The 23,385-nt window shown below is 46.6% G+C and overlaps 10 protein-coding genes across 10 annotated transcripts; 5 read left to right on the top strand and 5 right to left on the bottom strand.

Annotated features, from left to right (window-relative positions):
- Positions 1-264: 264 nt before the first annotated feature.
- TRV_03858 (uncharacterized protein) lies at positions 265-741 on the bottom strand (the record flags this gene model as incomplete). The annotated part of the gene is made up of 1 exon (XM_003021995.1): positions 265-741. The coding sequence occupies one exon, from the start codon at positions 739-741 to the stop codon at positions 265-267; it is 477 nt and encodes a 158-aa protein (XP_003022041.1).
- Positions 742-1,085: 344 nt separating this feature from the next.
- Positions 1,086-1,670, bottom strand: TRV_03857 (uncharacterized protein; the record flags this gene model as incomplete). The annotated part of the gene is made up of 1 exon (XM_003021994.1): positions 1,086-1,670. One exon carries the CDS (start codon positions 1,668-1,670, stop codon positions 1,086-1,088), a length of 585 nt encoding a protein of 194 aa, XP_003022040.1.
- A 1,728-nt stretch (positions 1,671-3,398) lies between these two features.
- On the top strand, positions 3,399-4,615 carry TRV_03856 (uncharacterized protein; the record flags this gene model as incomplete). Its single annotated transcript, XM_003021993.1, has 5 exons — positions 3,399-3,477; positions 3,528-3,698; positions 3,776-4,056; positions 4,114-4,416; positions 4,481-4,615. The coding sequence occupies 5 exons, from the start codon at positions 3,399-3,401 to the stop codon at positions 4,613-4,615; spliced, it is 969 nt and encodes a 322-aa protein (XP_003022039.1).
- Positions 4,616-4,940: 325 nt separating this feature from the next.
- On the top strand, positions 4,941-6,182 carry TRV_03855 (uncharacterized protein; the record flags this gene model as incomplete). Its single annotated transcript, XM_003021992.1, has 2 exons — positions 4,941-5,444; positions 5,517-6,182. The coding sequence occupies 2 exons, from the start codon at positions 4,941-4,943 to the stop codon at positions 6,180-6,182; spliced, it is 1,170 nt and encodes a 389-aa protein (XP_003022038.1).
- An 86-nt stretch (positions 6,183-6,268) lies between these two features.
- On the bottom strand, positions 6,269-7,760 carry TRV_03854 (uncharacterized protein; the record flags this gene model as incomplete). The annotated part of the gene is made up of 3 exons (XM_003021991.1): positions 6,269-6,623; positions 6,716-7,695; positions 7,758-7,760. The coding sequence occupies 3 exons, from the start codon at positions 7,758-7,760 to the stop codon at positions 6,269-6,271; spliced, it is 1,338 nt and encodes a 445-aa protein (XP_003022037.1).
- Positions 7,761-8,098: 338 nt separating this feature from the next.
- TRV_03853 (uncharacterized protein) lies at positions 8,099-9,438 on the top strand (the record flags this gene model as incomplete). The annotated part of the gene is made up of 2 exons (XM_003021990.1): positions 8,099-8,366; positions 8,432-9,438. 2 exons carry the CDS (start codon positions 8,099-8,101, stop codon positions 9,436-9,438), a joined length of 1,275 nt encoding a protein of 424 aa, XP_003022036.1.
- A 469-nt stretch (positions 9,439-9,907) lies between these two features.
- TRV_03852 (uncharacterized protein) lies at positions 9,908-11,618 on the top strand (the record flags this gene model as incomplete). The annotated part of the gene is made up of 2 exons (XM_003021989.1): positions 9,908-10,004; positions 10,093-11,618. The coding sequence occupies 2 exons, from the start codon at positions 9,908-9,910 to the stop codon at positions 11,616-11,618; spliced, it is 1,623 nt and encodes a 540-aa protein (XP_003022035.1).
- Positions 11,619-12,172: 554 nt separating this feature from the next.
- On the bottom strand, positions 12,173-13,423 carry TRV_03851 (uncharacterized protein; the record flags this gene model as incomplete). The annotated part of the gene is made up of 2 exons (XM_003021988.1): positions 12,173-12,856; positions 12,944-13,423. The coding sequence occupies 2 exons, from the start codon at positions 13,421-13,423 to the stop codon at positions 12,173-12,175; spliced, it is 1,164 nt and encodes a 387-aa protein (XP_003022034.1).
- Positions 13,424-14,214: 791 nt separating this feature from the next.
- TRV_03850 (uncharacterized protein) lies at positions 14,215-21,376 on the bottom strand (the record flags this gene model as incomplete). Its single annotated transcript, XM_003021987.1, has 2 exons — positions 14,215-21,205; positions 21,285-21,376. The coding sequence occupies 2 exons, from the start codon at positions 21,374-21,376 to the stop codon at positions 14,215-14,217; spliced, it is 7,083 nt and encodes a 2,360-aa protein (XP_003022033.1).
- A 907-nt stretch (positions 21,377-22,283) lies between these two features.
- Positions 22,284-22,925, top strand: TRV_03849 (uncharacterized protein; the record flags this gene model as incomplete). The annotated part of the gene is made up of 2 exons (XM_003021986.1): positions 22,284-22,397; positions 22,557-22,925. 2 exons carry the CDS (start codon positions 22,284-22,286, stop codon positions 22,923-22,925), a joined length of 483 nt encoding a protein of 160 aa, XP_003022032.1.
- Between the last annotated feature and the right edge of the window lie 460 nt (positions 22,926-23,385).

Raw genomic sequence — 23,385 nt, 5'->3', positions numbered from 1 at the left:
CTCAGCTTCTTGAATTTCTCTCTCTCTCTTTTTTTTTTTAGATTTTCGAAAAGCAGTTTTAAGGTTTGATGGCCAAGCTCCAGCTCCACTTAACTATAGTCACGTGATGTTACAAATTCTGGCCAATAAGGTAGCTAAATGCAGCTCAGGAATTTGGTTTCCTGACAAAATCTCCATCTCTACCGCCCAAAAAATGATATAGAATAACACCAGTTCCCGGAGGTAGGCGATGAAAGTTCTATCCATAGGCTATATTGGATACCTTCATTCCGACCCAGGATTTCCCTCTTCCAAGAATTTAAAAAAGGTGATCTTGTTGCCGTCAGGATCCTCCAAAGTAAACTGTCGATAACCCCATTGCTTGTCCTCGATAGGCTCGGTAATCTTGACTTTCCCTTCCTCAACCAGAATGCCGTAGTATTCGTCTAGCTCCGCGGTTCCCAGGGCAATCATCGTCGAAGATGGGTGGAATATTTCCTGGTTGTTTTCACCGGCACTTCTATCCTCTGTTTCATTTGGCTTTGAAGATGACAACTTTGTTTGAAAAAAGTATATATTGGCAGCCGCCTTTTTCCCGATAAATACTGAGCAAAACGTCGGGGCCGTATTTGCATCGTCATCCGGGTGTGTTCCTCCGAGTGTAAAGTAGAGTGATTTCGTGTAAAATTCAATAGTCCGGGGAATTGAGGTACTGCAAAATTGGGGGATAATTTTCCACGCGGATAGTGAACATTCCGCCATAGCTTTTTTTTTTTTTTTTTTTTGTTGTGTGTCTGTGTGTGTATTTTCGTTTATTGAGAAGGTAGATTTGACGGGCAAATGGCTATTAGATCTGTGTAAGTTTCTTTCCAGTGGTTTATGATGCGTTTGTTGCTTGGGCGAAAAAGCTGGCGAGTCAATGTTTGGAAATTAGGCAACAGCGTTCGTAACTAAAATTACCTTATTAATCAACAAACACCTGATTTGGTGTCAATCCTCTGTCAGCGTCAGGTGCACCACCAGAAGAGAAACGATAAGAAAAGAATTCAATAACGGGTGGTTCATTCCTAGGAATATTTTTACACCAATCTAAATATATCATACATCTAAATCTTAACCAGGCGGAGTGAATTTTCGTTAGCAACAGCGTCAAGGAATCCGCCTACATCTATACCGGAAGAATTCAGAATATGCTCAAAAACAAAATCAAACCACTTTGCTTCAGGGAGGTCAAAATATTGGAAATATCCCAAAGAAACAGTAACTGGGAAAGCGAACATAGTTACTCCGATCGTCATCAATTCTGGAGTAAGGAAATATTCCAGAGACCGAGCAACATTGACAGCGATCGCGCGTAGTTCGTAAGCGGATAATGGCAATTCAGGCATGCGATAAGGAACCCCATCACTAACATCCAGGCGCGAGTTGAGTATCGGCTCATTTAATTTATGCCAGGATCTATTCTCCTGTCCTGACACAAACTGGTATACCAACCAAAGGTTGTTGCAAATCAGCAGCTGAGCAGTCCAGTAAAGCATCTGCAAATGGGCAGTCTCTGTGTCAAGGAAATGAATGTAAGTGGAGAATAGGGGGTATTCTCTAGTAAAGTCCCTTCCTTTGTCGATCGAGATCATAGAGGGCATTTCCCAAAGTAGCAATCCTCTATCATCTTGAAACGAAATATTCCACATGCTTAAGTTTTCCAACAGGTCACAACATTTCCTGGAGACTTTTTGAACTCTGACCGGAAGATAGGATGAGTGGTCGTCTCGAATCATGTCGATTTCTTGGAGAATGGATGGTATTGCGGCTAATAGTTGTAGTAATTGGTGGCTGTGCTGAGTTCCAGCTTGTAGCCAAGGTAAACACGACCATTCGGGATCCGCAAGAAAGGATGGATGTCGAGAACCGATAGCGCGTATTACCTATCCGTTAGGATGAGTTAGCAGCGTACAACGAACTATAGTCAAGGGAATATAGTACTCACAGCAAAGTAACGCAGACCGAGAAACAGTTTTCTCTTGAAGTCCGTCCATTTCGAAGAATTTGGCTGTAATTTTATGAGCCGCGTGGCACCATCAGTATGACTTGCCCAGCCAAGGCCTCTCATTGGAGAACCTTCAATAGCCTATATTGTTGATATAATTAGTAGATGAAAGAGCGAATAGCCCGAGATTGGTTTCGGTAGTACCTCATAGAGGGTTAAGCACATAATCCCTGCCAGTGATTCGTCACCCAAACATTCTGAGTTGACATTGAGGCGTTGGTATAATTGCACTAAGGCAGAGGAATAGAATTCCTGGCTTTTGTACACGATCCTTGAATCATGTGATAGTTTACCAACTCTCGCGAGGCCCAAGGCAAGCAATGCATTGCGTAATATCGGGTTCTCATAATTACTCTGAGACGCTGTAACCATCCAGCCAGTAAAGCATGATTGGCTTAAATTTTCCGTACTGCTTCCAATATTTCCGAGAAAAATGTTCAAAAACAATCCGGGACATGATCCGACAAGAACCGATTTTGACAGGGTCTCTACGTGACCGGTCAATGCTTGTCCAGTGGTATTGCAGATAACTGTGCTGCTCTTTCGAAATTTATTTGAGCATGGCACTACTTTATCTGGGATTGCGTGGACTTCGCTTTGCTTGCATGGCTGGTTGGAAGTGTGGATAAATTTGAGCTCCCGCCCATAACCTCCACATGGAAGGCCTAATTTCTTGCACTGGCCACATGAAGGCCGCTGCATATCACACTGCAACTCTTCGTCAGCTTGCAGGTACCTAGTATGAGGATTGTGATTTCATAGTACATACACCTTTCTTTCGCTTTCGGCAAGTGTTGCATCCCGCAGATATTTTTGGCATCTTGCTTCACAATTCAGGTAAAAACGCAAATTCCTCTTTCACTACCTGTTTGCGCCGGCAGCGAGGTAAAATAAAGCGCCATCTTTCTTGCATTTATAATAATGCAATGATGAATGAAGGTGGTAATTGCGCCAGGTGTTGAGTTGTACGAAGTTACTTATTCCTTTTTGGGAAATCTATTGCGCGACGCAGACCACGTGACATAAGCGCTAATCTAAGGTTCGATCTAAACCTTGAGTTTGTGGCTAAAAATAGAATCACGATGCTCTCTGTAGTTCCAGCTTCAGTCAGCCGACGTTCAAGCTAAATACACATACGTTGGCCCATTACGTAGTACTTTGTATGGCGCAAAAGAAGTCTAGGGGTAACTGTAGGAGAGAAGAACGTAGTAGCTCATATTCGTCTCAGCTTCACTTGAGAATTGGAATATAAAGGGCTTGGGAAGAAACGTCATGGAGCGGAATGTAACAAATATTCTACAGAGCAAACAGTCCATCCTCAAAGTTGGATTCGAGGTCCAATATCAAGCCCCCCCTACTCAAAATTGAAAAGATGACTGAAGCTATCAAGTTGCTCTTTCGAAAGTTGTATCACCCAGTTGGGTTTTCCAAGGGGTATAACTTCATTTTATGTCAGTGTTCGAATTTTAAGTCAATATCTCCATAGCTGATCTCGGCATAGTTTTCGTTCTTGTTGGGGCGCTTATGGGATTTACCCTGGCGCGCTTCCAATACCTCAACATTAGAGGCGATTTTTGCAAGAGAGGAAATGCTGCGCCAGGTGAATGCTTCTATTACCTCCAGCAAACTCGGTACCATGTTGGGATAATTCTTCACCTGGGATGTATTTTGCGTAAGCTCGCTCCTTATCTCCTAGATATTTCCTCACGGGGTTTATGTCCTATTACAAGCTAACTTGAATTGATGCAGCGGCGTCATTCCTGGTCTGCTTCCAATTTGTTCCTATAATCCGGCACAAGTTTATCATGTGGCACCGTATTTCTGGGTATCTGATCATGCTTCTGGTACTCATCTCCAATGTTGGTGCTCTTGTTATCGCACGACGGGCATTTGGCGGCACATTGGACATACAAGCGGGGATAGGGACCCTTGTGCTAATGACGACTGTTGGGATTGGACTTGCTTATTATAACATCAAAAAGCTCCAGATTGATCAGCACAGGGCGTGGATGATCAGGTCATTTGTCTACGTACAACCCCTCGCCCTATACGCCCATCTCTGATCACTGCTAATATGAATATGGTAGATGGGAGCAATTATCACTAACAGGTTCATATTTTCCGCTGCTGCCGCAATAATAACTGCTATCGGTGGGTATAATGCAGTTTGGCCATGTGATAAACTTGATTATACTCTCGGCCACAATGAGACCTTGAGCAAGTATCCGGCCTGTTCGACGTTTTATGACGGATCAAATCCCCAACAGCAGGCGATTGTCGTTGCAGATTTCAATGGCGGAGATGAGAATGTGTCGGCAGCTATAGGGCTTAATTTCGGAATGGCAATTTGGATTGCTATCTTGATACACGCCATCGGGGTGGAGGTATATGTATGTATAAGTCACTAAGAGGCTGCTGGTGAAATATCTTGCTAACAGCAGGATAAAGTTGCAGCTAACGCCTGGAGAATCTCAACGTTTGCGACAAGTCTCTTACCAACGCCAGTTAGAAGCTGGATATCGCATGCCAGGCAAGGCAGGGCTAACTGCTGAGAGACTAGGCGACTGTAGTGGGATGCAAGAACCATGAATTTTCCTTTGGGGAAATCGGTCAACGAGAAATTTCTCCGTGTTTATTTTTATTCCAAGCCAAGGTGAAATGGAGCAAACACTAAGCCTAACTTGGTTAGCTAACTAGTTAACCAGTTACTAACCATCGGCGCTTGTTTTGACGTCGGCATGTATTTATGATGTCTGACATCTTCGTGACATATGGGCAAATCGTTTCTAGTTTAAAACGAGAATACTTATTGTCTACCATTTTCTTTAATATACATTTATTAAGCTAAAATATTGTTGATATGTATGTGGTTTCTATGTACTGACTAGGCTCCCATAATTTCCATACCCCAGCAATGCCTTCTACGAAACAGCGAAGTGGCGTGCCGTTATCGGCACATAAACCAAGTCGCCCCGCCGTAACATTTGATATACTTGTCAATGTCTTCAAGAAAACAGTATTTCATCCGTTTATTGCTTGGTTGATACCCCTGTGTCTTGTCGCCCAAGCCACACCATATTCCCATCCCTCGTTTCTCATTACTGCGGCATATGCTATTTGCCTGAGCACATTTGTCGTGTTATCCTATATAAATAAGCGCTTAGCCTACGGCTTACCGCGCAATGTCGATTTTAAAAAGGAGGTTATTACAGTTGCGGGTGGTGCTAGTGGACTTGGACTTGCGATAGCCGAAACATATGCAATGCGCGGGGTGAGCGTTGCTGTCTTGGATATAAAGGACCCAGTCGACGATGGTGGATACGTAAGATGGGATGAATTCCCCAGCCTGGAATATTATAAATGTGACATGAGTAGCAAGAACGAGGTTGAGGAGGTGGCAAAGAAAATAGTGAAGGACGTATGTCACCATGTATCTTCTCTCTCTTTTTGGCTGTGTGTCGTTTACTAACTAAAATTATTATGGTCACAGCTAGGAAGGCCAACGGTTTTCGTGAACTGCGTGGCAACAGCTATCAATGGTCTTCCCTTGCTCTTCCTCTCAGACCAGGCGATAGAGAAAACTATTAAAACGACCATTCTCTCCCATTTTCATGCACTAAAGACATTCCTCCCAGGAATGCTATCCTCTCGGACAGGGGGTACGATCGTCACTGTGAGCTCCGTTCTAGGCCATATTACTGCTGCTGGATTGTCAGACTATACCGCTTCAAAAGCCGCAGTGGCTGCCGTACATAGAACTATAGATGCAGAGATACGGGTGCTGGGGGCCTCCAAGAAAATAAAAACCATTCTGGTAGAAACTGGACAAATCGCCACACCATTATTTGAAGGGTTGGAAACACCGAATAGTTTTTGGGCTCCGGTATTAGAGCCGGTCCAGGTGGCACGCGAAATAATATCCATGATCGATAGCGGAAATGGAGGAGTGATCAGAATGCCGGCTTACGCCACATTCTTGGGAGTGTATGCTATACTCCCAGCATCCATTGAGAGGCTTGCCAGGTACCTAAGCGGTGTCGATTCAGCTGTCGCCAAAGCAACAATTTCAGCCGCTGCAGAGAATAGGGAGCATGCAGCAGTGTCTCTGTCAACAAGTAGCTCCGAGGATAGCTCCGAGGATGACAGCGACAGCTAATAGGGTATCCGCAATATGGTATTCGTAATCCGGCAGAATCCGCGGGTTCCCTTTCAACTAATATGTATCCCAGCATTGGGCCACTATTATTTTTCTGTTGCCAAGACCATCTTCTCTCTCTCGCTTCGACGCGGCTTCACTACCTTGCTATTCTTCCTCACATTTTCTTCACGTCTCTTCAATGCCTTTATCTCTTCTCCCTTAATTTCACCGGCTTTCTTTATAGCTTTGGGCAGGTGTCGATGCCGTTTGATACGGCGGATTTCAGGCATATGAGCATACCGGCGTTTCAGGGCTTCATCATACTGCAGTTTTTGGCGTTCTTTGGCACTCTTAATACCACCTCTGGAGGAAGCATTTGACCTCCAGAGTCGTATATTACCATCATCAGATCCAGATAAAACATAGTTATTGTCTGGGGTGAATTTTGCCGAGAACACTCTGTAAAAGAAGAAGACTTAGCACTCCATGGAGAAAAAAAGGGGGGGGAAGGAAAAGAGAATGGAATTGAACTCCTTTCAGGTTGTTCTTACCTTTGCATTCGCTTTGTATGGTAAACATCCCTTGAGTGTCCTTTCTCCCGGTTCCAGAGTCTGATAGTACGATCATAAGATGCAGATACCAGTTCTTCACCAGTTGGACTGAATTCGACATCCATAACAGCAGCAACATGATCTTTGAGAACGTTTAAAGCGCGGTCCATCTTTCTCATATCGAAAATGTATACGTTATGATCTTCATTTGCAACAGCGAAGTTGAATGCTTCCATGGGGTTCCAAGATATGGCGTTTGACGCAAGAGTCAATATCACCTTGGAGACAGGTGATGAGGTACGTAGGTCATACATCACAATGGATCTGTCAGTAGCAGTCGAGCCTAGAATGGATGTCTCAGTCCGGTTGAAGGCTAGGGACGTAATGGTATCTGTACTGGTTGGCCAGCTAAGAGTCTCTGAGGGGGTAGATGAAGGCCTTGAAAGGTCATAGATTGATATGACGGATGAAGCTACGGCAAATGATGGGTGCGTCTCATGGTGTGATACGCTGGTAAACGCGCCTTGGCCAAGATATGTTGCAAGCGGAGCAGAATCGGAGGGGGTATTGTATGGATCGAAAAGTTTGACGGTCTTGTCACTGGCGCACGAAAGGAGTTTTCTATCGGAAGTCCAGCACATCCCTTTAACAATATTTTCGTGCGCTTGTGCATGCCATATTTCATCTCGTGTGGTCAAATCCCAGATCTTCACAACACCATCCCCGCTCCCACTGGCGAACCGTTCGAGGGAAATTGGATCCTTCGCCATGCTATAAACCCCATCGACATGTCCATTTCCTAGCTGCGCAATAAACGGGGAAGCAAACATTCTCTCCATCTTTACTGCATTAAGGCCTCTTGTATATTCGCGAGCTCGTTCAAACGGGTGTTGGGATGGATCAATATTCCGCTGTACCCTTTGCACATTGGTACCAGGAGTCTGCTGCGCAGCAGCAGACCGAGAAAGAGCTTTGATTTTCTAAAGGATGAGTCAGTTAAAGTAATCTTCCAGCAGAATAATATTTGTAGAGCTCAACTTACCATTGTGACGGGTTAGCTCAGATACCTGTACATCTTTTTCGATATCTTTTTTTCGACCTTTTTTTTTTTATTTTTTTTTTTATTTTGGCTATCGTCAACACTGATTGCCCATGAAACCTTAAAGCGGAGTACGGCAAAATGATATTCCACAAGGTATCGATGGCCCTAGCTTCCAATGACACCTTTTTCGGGCAAAACACGCTGACGGCAACTCTTTGCATCAACCAAACCCCATATTCCAAGTGTTAGCCTACGATATTCGAGAAACCGGTGCTCAGACGTAGCTTGCTGACTATTTTATTCCTTGATAACGAGCTGCTTTGTACGACGATATCTTCACAATGGCACCAGCCCCCAGTGAAGCCGGCCGGCTCGCGGAAGCAGAGGCGGTAGCAAAGACGAATCCTATTAAAGCCCAGAAGATATACCAAGAGGTTGTTTCTGAAGGCCCTGGTTCTAGCGAAGCTGCCTCCAGAGATTATGAAGTTGCTTTATTGGGCCTGGGAAAGATTTATCGTGACCAGAAGAAGCCCAAGGAGCTGGCGGAGCTTTTGAAAACTAGCAGGTCTTCATTCTCTTCATTTGCAAAGGCGAAGTCGGCCAAGCTGGGTACGTTTTAACTACATGATCGATAAATAAAGTCTATCCGTAATTAACACGGTTCATTCTCTCAGTCCGCCAGTTACTTGATTATTTCGCCGATATCCCAAACACCCTTGACATACAGATTACTGTCATCAAGTCGTGTATAGAATGGGCTGTGTCTGAACGACGATCCTTCCTTCGACAAAACCTTGAGACCAGACTTGTTGTGATATATATGCAGAAGCAGACATATTACGATGCTCTTACCCTCATCAACTCGCTTCTCCGTGAGCTTAAGCGCTTGGATGATAAACTTGTCTTAGTGGAAGTCCAGCTACTCGAGTCGCGCGTGTATCATGCCCTTGGCAACCAACCGAAAGCGCGTGCTGCGTTGACATCCGCTCGAACTTCCGCAGCATCAGTTTATACCCCTCCCTTGCTACAAGCCGGCCTAGATATGCAGAGCGGAATGCTACACGCGGAGGATAAGGATTTCAACACAGCGTTCTCTTACTTCATTGAAGCCCTTGAGGGTTACCATGCTCAGGAAGATGCTAGCAAGGCAACATCTGCGCTTCAGTATATGCTTCTTTGCAAAATAATGTTGAACTTGGGAAACGACGTGAATACTTTGCTCTCTTCGAAGCACGCCATTCGATACGCCGGCACAAGCCTGGAGGCCATGAAAGCGGTTGCACGTGCACACTCGAACAGATCTTTGGAAGAGTATGAAAAGGCTCTGTCTGACTACCGATATGAGCTGGGTGGTGATGTGTTTGTCCGAAACCACCTTCGAAGACTATACGACGCTATGTTGGAGCAGAATCTTATCAAGGTCATTGAACCATTCAGCAGGGTAGAGATCGCCCATATTGCGAAGATAGTGGGTTTGGACACACAGCAGGTCGAGAAAAAGCTATCTCAAATGATTCTTGATAAAGTCATAATCGGTGTTCTTGACCAAGGCGCTGGCTGCTTGATCATCTTTGACGAGGCAGAAAGAGACAAAGGATACGATGCTGCTCTAGAGACTATTGATCGGCTCAGCACAGTTGTTGACCTGTTGTACACTAACAAAGCTTCCCTGCTAGAGTAACTCTATGCTTCGTGAAGAGACTCGTGTTCGAAAGCCCGATATTGAGGTGTGACTATTCCCCCTTTTCTGTGGCACAATTCTGCAAGCCTGAAGTTATCCCAGCCCCTTTAGCTACCTCGCCCCTGCGCAGCATCATATCCATATAGAGAAATCAACCGGTCGACACGACATACTCATCGAGGGCCTGTCTCGTCTATTTCGTAGTAGTAAAGCTGTAGTCAAGGGGCTTCCCTTATTATATGCGCCGAAGATAACCTAGGAGCTGCACCACGTGACGCGACCAAAGGAAAAAAAAAGAACGAAAGTGTTCGTGATCCTTACAACTTTTGCTCCATCATGATATGCGCGGCTCGTTTACCTACCAGCATCCACCACAGCCAACACATCTCAACGAATCCTGCCCGTTTCCACTGGTCGCGACCGGCGTTACTAGGTCGTTTATATTGGCGATTCTTTACTGACCGCCAAGATGAATGCTCCCATGCAGCAGCCCAATTATCGTGGCTATCCACAACAGGCCACTTACCGATCTCCAGCCACGCCACGCAGACACGGTCCTGTCCCTGGTGAGTGTCTTACATACTTCTTATTAATATGACAATCCTTGCTCTCGTGTCAACTCGGGCCAGTTCTATTCAACTTTCCCCTTACCAGAGATTTCTGACCTGAACCCAGTAGGTATGCCAATGCCGCAACACCCACCGCAGGCAATGCCAAACCAGCAGATGCTCGGCCAGCGACATGCGGCGAACCCAGCTGAAGCTGCCGTAAGGCGCAGTCGAAAGCCGACGGATAAGAATCTACCAGATAATGTGGAAGATATTGTGATTGGGGATGTTGCGCAACATTATAAACGACTTCGAGAGGTTGAGAAACGGCTGGACGCGTCTATGGTTCGGAAGAGACTTGACATCTACGATTCCATAAATAAAAATGCGAAGAGGTACAGGACAATGAGAATATGGATATCCAACACGGTCGAGAGTCAACCATGGCAACAACAGGATTCCTCCAATTCAGAGGGAGCGATGGGTACGAAGCTAGGTGCCGGACGATACAGAGTTAAAATCGAAGGGCGACTGCTGGACGAGGCCGATCCAACTGCACCAGATGAGAGTGATGAAGAAGAAGAAACTGAAAACCAAGGGGGTGAGCCTGGCGCAATGGAGCAGGACACACCAAGCGCAAAGTCCTGCAAACCAATACCGCAGCGAAAAAGACTATCTCAATTTTTCAAGTCGATAACTATCGACTTTGATAAACCGACCGAGAATGGGGTCGCAGATTTGGCCACAATAACCTGGAATAAACCTGATGTACCAGTCAATGCTGCGACGATGCCGCCTAGTGCTGATTTCGATACCCTTGAATTTTCCCGGGCAGCAGAAGTTAACCTGAACGTGACCATTAACCTCGTTAGAGATGAGACGCCTGAACGATTTCAGCTGAGTAGAGAGCTCGCCGCTATTCTTGACGTAGAAAATGATACACGCGCTGGAATCGTGGCCGGAATATGGGAATATGTTAAGGCAATGGGCCTCCAAGAAAATGAGGAAAAGCGCACAATTCAATGCGATGACCGTCTGAGAGCTGTAAGTTGGAACTCTTCAAGCTATTATCTATTCAAATGTAAGAAACTAATAAAGATGTTTTCTTTTCAGATCTTTGGCTGTGAGAAGATGTATTTCCCTGCCATCCCTGAGAGCACCTCAACACACACTGCAACGCTTCAGCCGATTAAGCTTCCGTACACCATCCGCGTCGACCCAGAGTTCCAGAAGGACCCAAAGCCCACAGTCTACGATATCCGTGTCGCTATCGACGACCCTTTACGCGCCAAACTTATCTCTCTTACTAACTCACCCGATTTCCCCACAATGCTCCGTCATGTATCCAGTCTTGACGATCAGGTAGCGCTCGCCATTCAGGCTCTGCACCACTCAAAGGCAAAACATTCCTTCTACACTGCCATGAGCAAAGATCCAGCAAACTTCATGAAACGGTGGATAAACAGCCAGAAACGAGATTTAGAGACCGTGCTTGGGGAAACACCACGACCTGGACAAGGTGAAAGAGGTATGGAGTTTAGGCGTGGCGGTGAAGGCAGTGCATGGGATACGGCTGTTGCAAGAGAATCCGTCAGATATATGCTCGCAAAGCCGCCTCGCGCAACAAGGTAATGATATTTTGTATTGTTTTCTGTCTGTAACCTTACTTTTCTCCCGTCTTCTCTACGATACCTTTCAATGGCCTACCAATAAACGAAGAATACCGTCAAATAGCCTCGACGTGCACTCCAATCCCATCCCTAAACTGTAAGCTAAGATTCAGTAGTGCTATTAATATTTTGATTCGTCATGATAATAATCATAGTATATGGATAAGTATTAGTTCTTGCTGGCAAATGGGGGGAGTAAAGGTGGCCGGAGTAAGTGAGAGCGTGCATCAGCAGCACTGTAGGCAAGGGTAGAAAAGGCGAATAAGTCCATGCATAGACATCATTTACAGACTCAACCAAATCGTTCGTCACTCATCTCATGCAAGTAAGGAACACATCTGGACCAAGGAAAGAAGGTGAAAGTTAAGGCATACAGGTAGAGAGGGGGATGATGCAAACCAATCGACGCTATGACATAATAGGAGAAACTATTGGAAGATGCATTCGTGAATCATGCAACCAAGGGAAGCTGGGATAGAGAAAAAGAAAATGAGTAGATCAATGATATCTATCCATCTATGCCTTCCGTCTTCGAGCGCCAGATCCGCCATTCATAGGGATTGATTGTGTAGTATTGTTGGAGGCCTTTGACTCAGCGTCTAAGGCTCCAGTTATAAGAGTTTCTTCTTCCTTTTCGAGGGTGGAAGCAGCTTCAAGAATGATTGGGTTCGCGTCTCCTTCGATAGATTCAGGAGGAGCAACCTTGTCCGGTGATGGCAAATCCTCGCCTCTGAAACGCTTGAGAACTGCATCAATCATCTTTGAGAACCAGTACCAGTTAAGGGAGTTGAGAACGGTGTTGCTGCCAAGGTAAGTGAGCGCAAGCCAGAGTGGAATACCGGCGGCGGAGAAGTCTGTAAACTTAGAGACTTCTGCATTTGCCTTTATACAATTGTCATCCAGACAAATGGTTGAGTTGCGAGCGCTGAACACCAAGGAGTAAAACTCCGGACTGCTAAGTGGAACGGAGCTGTCGGATATATGAAACGCCTTGTAGATGTCGGAGAATACAGTAAAGGAGTTCCATGAGCCCCAGATAAGGCGGCAGGAGAAAAATACCGAAAGGAGAGCCATTCCATTGTACCACTGGGCACGGGATCCAGTCATATTAAGTTTGTCGAAGAACCAGTGGAAATTCAAGAACGGAGTTGAGAGCTCATACAGGATGAAGGTTGGCGCATAGTAGTTGACAAAGGGCCTCTAATCATTTTATATTAGAAAATCCCAGATTAGAAGAAAGAATTTCGAGATGCACAGTAACGGCGATTAACGAGAGGAGCAACTCACGTATCCTAAACTGAACACCAATACCGCACTGATCGCATGGAACAGCATGCCAACGCCAAAGACGTTGACATGTCTAACGCTGATGATTAGATCCCACAGGAAATAGCCTGTCGCCATGGCCTGAATCAAGCCACAAGCTCCAGAATACCCATACACTCGCTCAACAGGTGTCATGTTCTTCCTCTCCTCGTCGACAAGTATCACCCACAGCGCCAAGACGGAGATGAGGGTACTTTGCGTGAGGGAGACGACATGGATATCCCAACCGAGCTTCGTGCGCTTAGAGAAATTAGGATAAAGCTTTGGGAAGAGCCAGGTCGAGATCCTGGGTGCGACAATGGACTGGATGAACTGGTACAAGGCGAACGAGAGGATGACTTCATGTATGTGGTATGGCAGCGTCGGCAGGGACCAACGCTGTGCGATCGGCGTAACCAGATCCTGAAGCCATCGTGGAGGAGGCGGTATCGGATCCAACATTACTGTTGGCGATATTGGCAGAAAGCTATAATAGTAGCTGAGAGAGCTGCACCTGGAAGTTGAATATTCGGATGAAAGCAGCTAGTTTTAACAGAGGATCCGCCTTGCTTCCTACTGCCCTTGGAGCACTCTTCTCTGTCTGCTACGGATCAGTAGGAGCCGGGGGGGTACCTTAGGTGATATTTTATAGAGGGCCTGCTTGCCGGCAGCTCTTAGGTAATGATATATACAGAGATCAGGAGGATGTGCAAGCATGAGGGATGTCGTTAAAAAAGAAAGATGACTCGCGTGCCTGACCGCGCCTCGTGTTGGACCATGCGCCCGCGCGGGCCTACTTTTGTTTTCTGCCGGCCTCGGCATGACCAAATGTGGGCTTACCGCCTTGGCCCGTTGGGGTCGCTAGTCTATTTTAGGGCTAGTTATCACGTGAACCCCAACGCATTCGGCATTCACGTGAACGAGTAGCCATAGCCGAATTAGGAAATCGAGACGACATCTGCCTACTCGTACGTCAACTCCATACAATTCTGCTAGGAAAGCAATACAAGTAACAGATTATAAACTAATTCATAACAAGCGGGCAGGCTGCTAACCGAACATCATTAACTATAACAAAAAAAGGCAAAAGAGAGAAAACAAAACAGATACAAAGGAAAATATATGTTCCATCAAGAAAGCGCCCAAGAACCGATACCCTCAAACCATCTCATAACTCGTCAAGGACTCACACAGCGGATTAAGCATTCAGCCAATAAGTATTATTCACGTACGGTAGAATGATTCACGAACAGTTAATCGGTCGTCATACCTACACCGCTATCGGTGGTTTGATGGTAGAGCACCATATCACCTTCCTTTGCCTTTAGGGCATGCAAGGTGGGCTCGTCATCTTCTTCCTCGTCATCTTCTTCCTCGTCTTCGCTTTCTTCGGATTCGAGCTCACTGGAGCTATGCTCCTCAGTCTCCGCTCTGTCAGCTACCTCAGACTGTTCGTCATTGGTGACTCGGCTCAATTCGCTGGGCTCTTGCCACGACTCACTTCCTGCTGCAACTGAACCATCCACGTTAGTAGAGCAGTAACTTGCACTGCGATTTTGGGATACTGTGCTTCCTGTGATATAAGAAACGCTATCGGCATATGTACCTGTGTAGCTTGTTCTTCTTTCAGTTCCTGCGTCACTTTCGACTTCGCTCATGCTCTCCTCTTCTTCGCGGACGGATTCGTTTTCCTTGTTAGAACCAAGGAGCCGGGTATCACAGGACTGTCGTCGGTAACCTTGGCTCGTCTTGACTGAATGGCTGCGCTTCAGGCTGGCTAGGCCATTGTGGGAGCCACTATATGGGCCCCGGTCCGGATTTCCACGGTTGCCAGAAACGTTGCTGAGACTAAGAATACGACGTTCATTTTTTCCGTTTGGCACCGTAGACCCATTTGTTCGCTTGTTCATGCGTCGATTCAGAGCCATTCCAACACTACTGCCAAGAATACCACCTCCCTTTGTGGTACTGGCCGTACTTGGAACACGCTTGAGACTCATGCGGTCAGACCCTGAGTGACGGCTTACGAGTTGACTTCGAGCATGGTCCAACACTCCCTCCACAATTCTTCTCTCTAGGTCTTCCGCACGATCTTCCATTAAGTGGACTTCCTCTTGGCGGATGCGCAAAGCAGTCTCCATTCCAGCCACCTCCTTGGCCAGCTTGATTCTGTTTCGTGAAAGCTCGCTTTCTTCTTCCCTTAGCTCCCGAATGCTTTGAAGGAGCCTCTCTTTCTCCTCTTTGAGAGCAGAGACCTCAGCTTCCACGCTCTCTTTTTGGGCAAGCCGTCTCTCGAGCGCAAGGGCTGCTTCCATGGCCTCTTCCTTCTTGTCCTCGTAATCCTGAATGGTCTTCTTGGAGTGGGATGCCATCATCTCACTAACTTCGCGGGCAGTTGCATTGAGTTGCTCCTGCAGGGCGTTTAACTTTTCCATTTGAGCATCGGAACTCTCTTTGTTAGAGGCATGGGAAATGATAGTGTCAAGTTTTTCGTGCATCAAGGTATCATCGTATTTTTCAAATTGAGGTTCCTTAACTTCTGGAGGAGGGGGGAGGAGGGCAGGTAGAAGTGGTGTGATGGAATTGGGCAGGGCGCAAAGATCCGTCTTTAGGTCTTTACTGGATTGTTGAGAATGCTCATAATGCTGGCCAACAACAGCGAGAATTTCCTTAATGGAGCTAAGGAGCTCAGGGTGTGTTTGGGAAATCTGACTTTCGATGCGGTCGGTAGCTGCAACTGCTTTATCAAATTGGGCTTTCATATCCTCATTCTGTAGCATAACGTCTTCCTGCATTTTGTCAACCTTGCCGAAAGACTCGTCAACCCGGCCAAAGAACGTCTTGACGTCCTCATGTAAGTTGTCTACTTTCCCAAAGGATTCATCGACTCTGCCAGAAAAGGCTTTCACGTCCTCGTGTAGGTTGTCTACCTTTCCAAAAGACTCATCGACTCGGCCAGAGAAGGCCTTCAAATCCTCATGCAAGTTGTCGACCTTGCCAAAGGACTCATCAGCCCGTCCGGTGAAGGCCTTGAGGTCCTCATGCAAGTTATCCACCTTGCCGAAAGATTCATCAACCCGCCCAGAGAAGGCTTTCACATCTTCATGTAGGTTGTCAACTTTGCCAAAAGATTCATCCACTCGTCCAGAGAAAGCTTTCATGTCTTCATGTAAGTTGTCTACCTTGCCAAAAGAGTCATCAACCCGTTGAGTAAAGGCTTTCATGTCCTCTCGTACATTGTCTATCTTGCCGAAGGACTCATCAACTCGCCCAGTGAACGACTTCATTTCTTCGTGCAAGTGGTCAAACCTCTCAAAAGACTCATCAACTCTGCCAAAGAACGTTTTTGCGTCGTCGTTTATTTTATCGCATGTTTCTGTTAAGCTCTGGCCCATTCCTCCAATAACGAGTTTAAGGTCTTCAGCGACGGCTTTAGTACTCGTCAGCGCTTCAAGGCCTTGGGCATCTCGCTCTTCAGCGGCAGTAAATTTGGAGTCCACGAGGAGCTGCGCATCTTCATATTTGGTAATGACCTCTTGGAATTTCTTGTCGATCTCGGCCTCAATATCTGCCTTCAGGCCATTTCGATGCTCCTCGATCTTTTCCAGCAAGGCTGTACCTCTTTCAGCTGCTTCAACCTTCGTAGCCTCATGATCTCCATGTGATCGTTCGGATTCGCGTTTCACGAGCTCAGAAAGCTCCTTTATGGTATCAGCTTTCGCGAATGACTCAGCAGAATCATTAAGACATTCGAGGATCGTCTTTATATCACCTAGCGTTCCATCACTTTCAGTGAGCTTGGTTTTGAAATCTTCCCGGAAATCAACAATAAACAGCTTTGCCTCCTCGATTTTCTCTGCTAGGCCACCATGTTCCACCTTTCGTGCTTCGAATGCCTGGGCCGTAAGCTCGTTTTCGGCATCCATCTTCTCCTTAAATTCATTGACGGTATTAGCAAGGTTGGTGATCTCCTCTTTCGTAGGTAAGGTGTTGACATCCGGCAGAACAAGTTCCTCAATCTGGGCCTTCAGCTCAAATAGAAGGGTCTCAAGGTTCTTTACATCTCCCTTCACTACCTTTTCGGGGTCCTCCTTGGGTTCCTCCTTTTCAGGGTTCTGTGCTGTCTTGATTTCTTCGACGACAACCCAGACATCCTTCATGATGCCCTCCAGATTCTTGATATCCTCCTTGGTTGGCCCTTCAATATCGATATGAGTAGCAAACACACTCATTGTCTCCTTAGTCTCCTTGGCCAATGTTTCCAATGCTTCCACTTTTTCGGCTGTAACCCAGGTTGCACTCGTGGAAGGGGTAATTTCATCCAATTGAGTCTTCATTCCCTGCAAGAGGGTCTGGAGAGCTTCAATTTCTTCTTTACTAGCCGATGACACGTTTTCTGCTGGTGCTTCGCGGGTTGCGCTATTGTTAGCGGCCACTTCATTGACTGAACCATGCACTTCCTTAATAGCATCGAGAACTTTGGTAAGGTCGTCTTTCTTTACGGCATCTGGGTCGACCTCCTTTTCTGGGGCCTCCCGAGCCGCATTGCTGCTGGCGGCGACTTCGTTCACAGATCCGTGCACTTCCTTTATGGCATTGAGAACTTCAGCCAAGTCATTCTTCTTTACCATGTCTGGGTCTTCACCTCTTTCAGGAACGACCGGATTGACCTCGATAGCTTCTACCTTTGTTTGAAGCTGGGTGACGAGGGCTTTCAGGCCATCGATGTCGCCTCCGATGGAAGCATCGCCCGCAAGCATGATCTCTCCTCCTCTTGCAGTATTTGCTTCTTCTGCCTCCTTCTGGGACTCAATTAGGCGATCCATGCCTGCCTTGAGCCCAGCAACTTCATCGCGAAGGTTCTCCAGCAGCTCCTTATCAACGCTGGGTTCAATTGGTTTGTCGTGAAGCTTGTCCATTTCGGCTCGCAATTGTTCTACCCCATCATGGAAAGCATCGAGAAGCTCATTGGTGTTTGATATGATGCTTTCATTCCCATCCTTGCGTTCATGGTGCTCTTCAAATGCCGCTTGGAGGTGCTCTTTGAAGGCAGAAAGGAGTTCATCCTTGTCAAGTGAAGATTCAGGTTTGACTATGGCCATGGAAATAGTTTGACGCAAGTGCTCAAGCTCCTGCTTTATGGTATCGGCAAGTTCTGAGTGACTGTTCTTAAACGATTCACTCTCGCTGATTCCCCGAATTGCATTGAGGATTTCGTCCTTATCCTCCGAATTACTAGTGTTTTTCTTCAGGGCATCACTGTCGCTGATCTCTCGGATAGCATCCAGGATCTCATCCTTATCAGACGTGGTATTTGATCGAATAAGCAAACTGCTTAGTGTCTGACGAAGGTGTTCGAACTCTTTTTCCATGGCATCCAGTAGTTCCACGGTATCAGAAGGGTTCCGCTCAGTCGATTCCCTTATACATTTTTCAACGTCAGATTGAAGCAGGCGGAATCCGTCCTTGACAGTATCAATAATTTCATCCTTGCCATTCGCTCCTGCCGTACGGTCAATGTAGGATTCGATTTGGCCACGAAGAACCTCAAGTCCATCTTTAGTTGCATCAAGAACTTGCTCTGTGTCTCTGCCATTTGCAGCGGAATACTCCTTGAATTCATCCTTCATCTCTAGGATCATGCCATGCAGGTGTTCAATGAGCTGTTCGCCGAGGTTGCTAGTCAGTGCCCCAGATGCATCCTCAAGACTGAGTCTCAGTGCATCGAATATATCATCACGATTAATTTCGATTTCTCTCGGTTGCACCTCTTGATTCGCAAGCCCTTCTTGAACGGCGCTTAAGATATCATCACGTTTAATCGGTTCTTGGGCGGCCAATCCCTCCACAACAGCACTCAATACATCATCCTTTTTGATGGGCTCCTGATTCGCGAGCACTTCTTGTAGTGCACTCAAAACATCTTCCTTTTTGAGAGGTTCTGGTAAAGATGACAAACCTTCCTGGACAGCACCGAAAACATCGTCTTTCTTGAGTGGCTCCTGGAAAGCAAATCCTTCTTGCATGGCACTAACGACGTCGTCTCGTTTGAGTATCTCCTGGTGGGATAGCCCTTCTTGTACAGCTGCAAAGACATCATCACGCTTCAAAGTCTCCTGGGATGTGAGGCCCTCCTGAACTGCACTCAACACATCGTCTCGTTTAAGAGTGTCCTCCTTCTCAACCGCCTGTGGAGCTGGCCACTCGATGCCTTTCAGTGACTCCTGAACCGCACTAACAACAGCCTCGCGGATGCTCGAAATGTCAGGCTCAATCCGAGGAGGTTCAAAACTCTGTAACTCGGTATGAACAGCATCGAGAACCTGTTGATAGACTACATCTGGATCAATGGGTTCTTCTTGTGGTTGGTACCCTTTCAATCCTTCAGACAGGCATTCTAGGATCTCGTCTCTTTCAAGTCCGAAATTCTGAAGCTCAATCTCTGGCTTATATGTTTCCCAGGCTTCCCTGACAGTCTCCAGAATTTCGTCTCTTTGGAGGCCGGGCTCAAGGTCTTGGGGAGGAGGAAGTTGTGGCTGAGGAAGAGGGATTTCATGAAGAGCCCTTTTAACCACAGCATATATCTCTTGGCTATCAGGAATTGGACGTGTTATAGCTGTAGATGCAGTGTTTCGCGCATTCTCTTCGATAATATGGTCCATCTGTTGTCGTAAATCAACCAAAGCACCAGTGACAATTTGCTCAATTTCTTCCTTTCCAGGCCCTGAAGGCACCTGACTATCGATTGACTTGGTTTTCTGGGCCTCTTCAAGTTTACGTGCAATGTCTCGGCCCATGCCTAATACCTCACCACGGAGTTCGCGAACAAGTGCTTTGACTTCACTAGTTATGCCACCGCCTTCCGTAACGCTCTGCTTGACACGCTTAAGCATAGCCATCAAATCATCCGCCAAAGGATTAGATGGCTGTAAGGATGCATTGATGTTGGAATCGGAGTTGCTGCGAATTGGAGTTGGGGATGCGCTCAAGCCCATTGGACCGGATCGAGTGCCTTGACCAAAATCAGGGGTCTGAGGTTTGTCACCGAAGAGTTGGTTTCCCATATCCCCTCTTGAACGGACCAATGCCCGGCTTCCGGAGTTCTCCTTCACAAGATTGAGGATCTCCGAAAGCATCATAGTCATGGTATTGTCTTTTTCGGTGGGACGGGCTTGTACATCCTCCATAAGTGTCAAGAGTTTCTCCTGCCCTTCCTTTGTAGCCATTTCCCGTAACACCTTCTCTAAGAGCGCGATGCTCGCAGAGCCGTCAGAGATAGGGCCTGGGGAGGCTGCGAGATCTCTTTCCAAAGCTGCTGCAAAGCTACCCGGGCTCGACATTCTAGCACCTGAGAAACTTTTGCGTGAGCTTGGAGATGATTCATGGGGTTTACTGTCACCAAGCATAAAGCCTCCAGTTGCAGGGTGTATATAAGGAGTTCCTCGGGGAGTAGTTGTGTGTGGGTCTGGGTCGAAGATTTTGGAAGAAAGATTGGCAGTTAGATCTTTGAGGCTCTTTCGGATATCTTCATCCCTGGCGTTTGTTGCAGCTTTGAGGCTAATTAAGTCTGTGGCATTGTCTTTACTTCGGCGACTCAATTGACTCATTTCTTGCTGCAGGGACGTAGCAATTTTAGTCAGGCTGACAATCTGAGCTGATAGAGCATCAAAACTTTCCGGCATTTTTGTCGGTTTCTCGGGTTTGCTTGGGGTCTCGGCGGGCATGGCCAAGTCCATTGGAATCTGCATATCGCGCAATGCCAGCATCGTAGCAGATGGGGGTGTATTTTCTCCGAGAATAGGCTTGTTAAGGTACCGATTCGAAATTCGCGCCTGCGTTGGCGAATCATGATTTGGAGTAGTGGTATCAGCTGCTCCTCCTCGAGTAGGGGTCGTGTCAGCACTTCTGTCATCCCGATCAAACACACTATTGCGTCTATATTTCTCAGGAGAGGAGCGGCGCTCAAGGTAAGACGCAAATTCGTTGTTATTTGTCGCATTCTGCAGTGACTGCATCCGTTTATGATATTGTCCCTTTATTAAAGACTTTTCTGGGGACGTGGGCTTCAATGGCATAGGATTGACGGTATATGAGCTCGGAGTTGTTTCCTGGCTTTTTTCCGCGAGTGCAGCAGCTGCTGCTTGTACTGTAGCCGATGCATTTGATCGAGTAACGGGGCTATTAGGGCCACCTGGGTTGAGAGGTAGGGGAGGAGGAGCTCTTTTCGGGTCCGCACTATCCCACCTACAGTTCACAATGCGCAGTTAGCAATCATATTATCTTCTCGTCAAAGTGACAGGACCATTGAAATATGATGACATACATTGGAATTAGGCTCCGGGACTCAGAGGGAGTGTGATGATGTCTGAGGACCAGCTCTCGGTCTCGATTCTCTTCCTTATCGTTTGGTTGCATGATGGATCGTAAACACTTAAATTCGTAACGTTCGTTCAAGGGAAACAAAATAAACAAAAGGCTATCTCGGGTATAATTATGGCACTCAGTATACCATAACTCGTCAACCTAGACAACTGACAGAAGAGCAAAACAGGGTATCGTAAGCAAAGCAGAATCGCAGCAGGTGATAATGGGAAGAGTTATTCGTCTGTCCAGACAAGTCGAATACTGTGCCCGAGACACCAGAAGCCCTCCGTATGTAGGGTGATATGGGAAGTAGGAAGAAGGAAGAAGACGAAACAACCTTGCACAAAAGACAGGTGGAGGTGTCGCTTTTCTTCAGGGCGCCAAAGGTTGGAAAACAGCTGTTGCCGTCGACAACAGGAAGGTAAACAAACAAGGATCCTCGCGGTTACCGGAGCGGCAGCGCTTGGCATGCCATTGCGCTAAGCCTAAAGTGGTAAGCGTCCATCGAGGTTAATCCGAGCGCGGATAAACATGCCATTTTAGAACTAGTGGCGCTTCCGGTAAGCGGGCCAATCACGAGACCGCACACAACGAGAACAAACATCGCACCAAAGTCGAACTTGTTCATCGAAAAAAAAAAAGGACGAAGACGAAGACCGACATCACCAACTCTCTCGACAACCACTTTTTTTCTCGACAAGCCCACGTTCGTCGGAACTCCTGGAAAATGAAGTGTACGTTACGCTGACGTCCTTTCGATCTACCGCAGTACTCATTGACGAGCTTTTTATCCCTGGAATAACGCTGACAATGTGTGCGAAACAGTCATGAAAGTGGGCCGTGTGGCCATCATCACCAGAGGCCGATTTGCCGGAAAGAAGGTACGACGATGAGTGTTCCCTTTTCACCTTCAGTTTGTCTACTGGGCTATTCGCGCGAAGCAAGATCTTGGACAGCAATGGTGGTTTTCGTGGTTGGATTTGCGATAGAGAGCAGCCAGGCACACGATCGAAAATTCGTCTCAAAAAGTTGCAACGCCAACATCAAAACAGAGATATCGATATACAACCGGGTAGCCTACGGTGCTTATTGTGTCCACGGATTTTTAAATCGTCATCGACATCGAGGAAGAGGAGGACAAATATTTAGCCTGCGCAACAACCGCACAGAATGATTCAATAAGAGTAGTCCAACTGACGACTGTGTTCAACGATAGGTCGTCATAATTCAGCCATACGACGCCGGCTCCAAAGCCCATCCATTCCCTTACGCCCTCGTTGTCGGCATCGAGAGATACCCATCAAAGATCACCCGACGAATGGGCACCAAGAAGGTCGAGAAGAGGAGCAAGGTTAAGCCATTCATCAAGACTGTCAACTACAACCACCTCATGCCAACCCGTTACACTCTCGAGCTTGAGGGCCTCAAGGGCACCGTTACCAACGATACCTTCAAGGAAGTTTCTCAGCGGGAGGAGGCCAAGAAGACCATCAAGAAGGCTTTGGAGGAGCGATACACCAGCGGAAAGAACCGATGGTTCTTCACCCCTCTAAGTATGTTTCTTGAATCCTACGGACCGCATAGAGAACAGGTATACTAACCAAGCCCATGTAGGATTCTAAATAAAACGTTTAATGGCCCCTTTTTGTCACTTTATCTCCCCAGCATCTTCCCTCTTCCTGAGCTAGGACGGTTCTAGTTTATGATGAATGCTATTTCTCGTCTCATGCATAGATACCAAGTTAAAATGGACATCCAATGCAGAGCAGACGATCTATCACTGATAGATGTCGGTTGTCTTCTAGTAAAAACAAAACAATACCAATGACACTTGAGAAATACTCCGTTTGGCCCCCATATATATATGCTCTTTTTATTGAATATGTAAGGGAGAAAGAGAGAGACCCCAGAATCTCATCGTAAGGACAGTCACATGCAATGTGGTGCCACCACTGCCTTAAATCGAGGAGACGGCCTGAATCATGTAGAAAATATCACAAGCCGATCACCCGTCTATGTATAGAACAAGTCTACCAAGCCCCAGAGTTTGCATATCATCT

Source organism: Trichophyton verrucosum (genome assembly GCF_000151505.1).
Source record: "Trichophyton verrucosum HKI 0517 chromosome Unknown TV-F-b-06e04.M13r1, whole genome shotgun sequence".
Lineage (NCBI taxonomy): Eukaryota > Fungi > Ascomycota > Eurotiomycetes > Onygenales > Arthrodermataceae > Trichophyton > Trichophyton verrucosum.
This window is presented reverse-complemented; position numbering and strand designations above follow the sequence as displayed.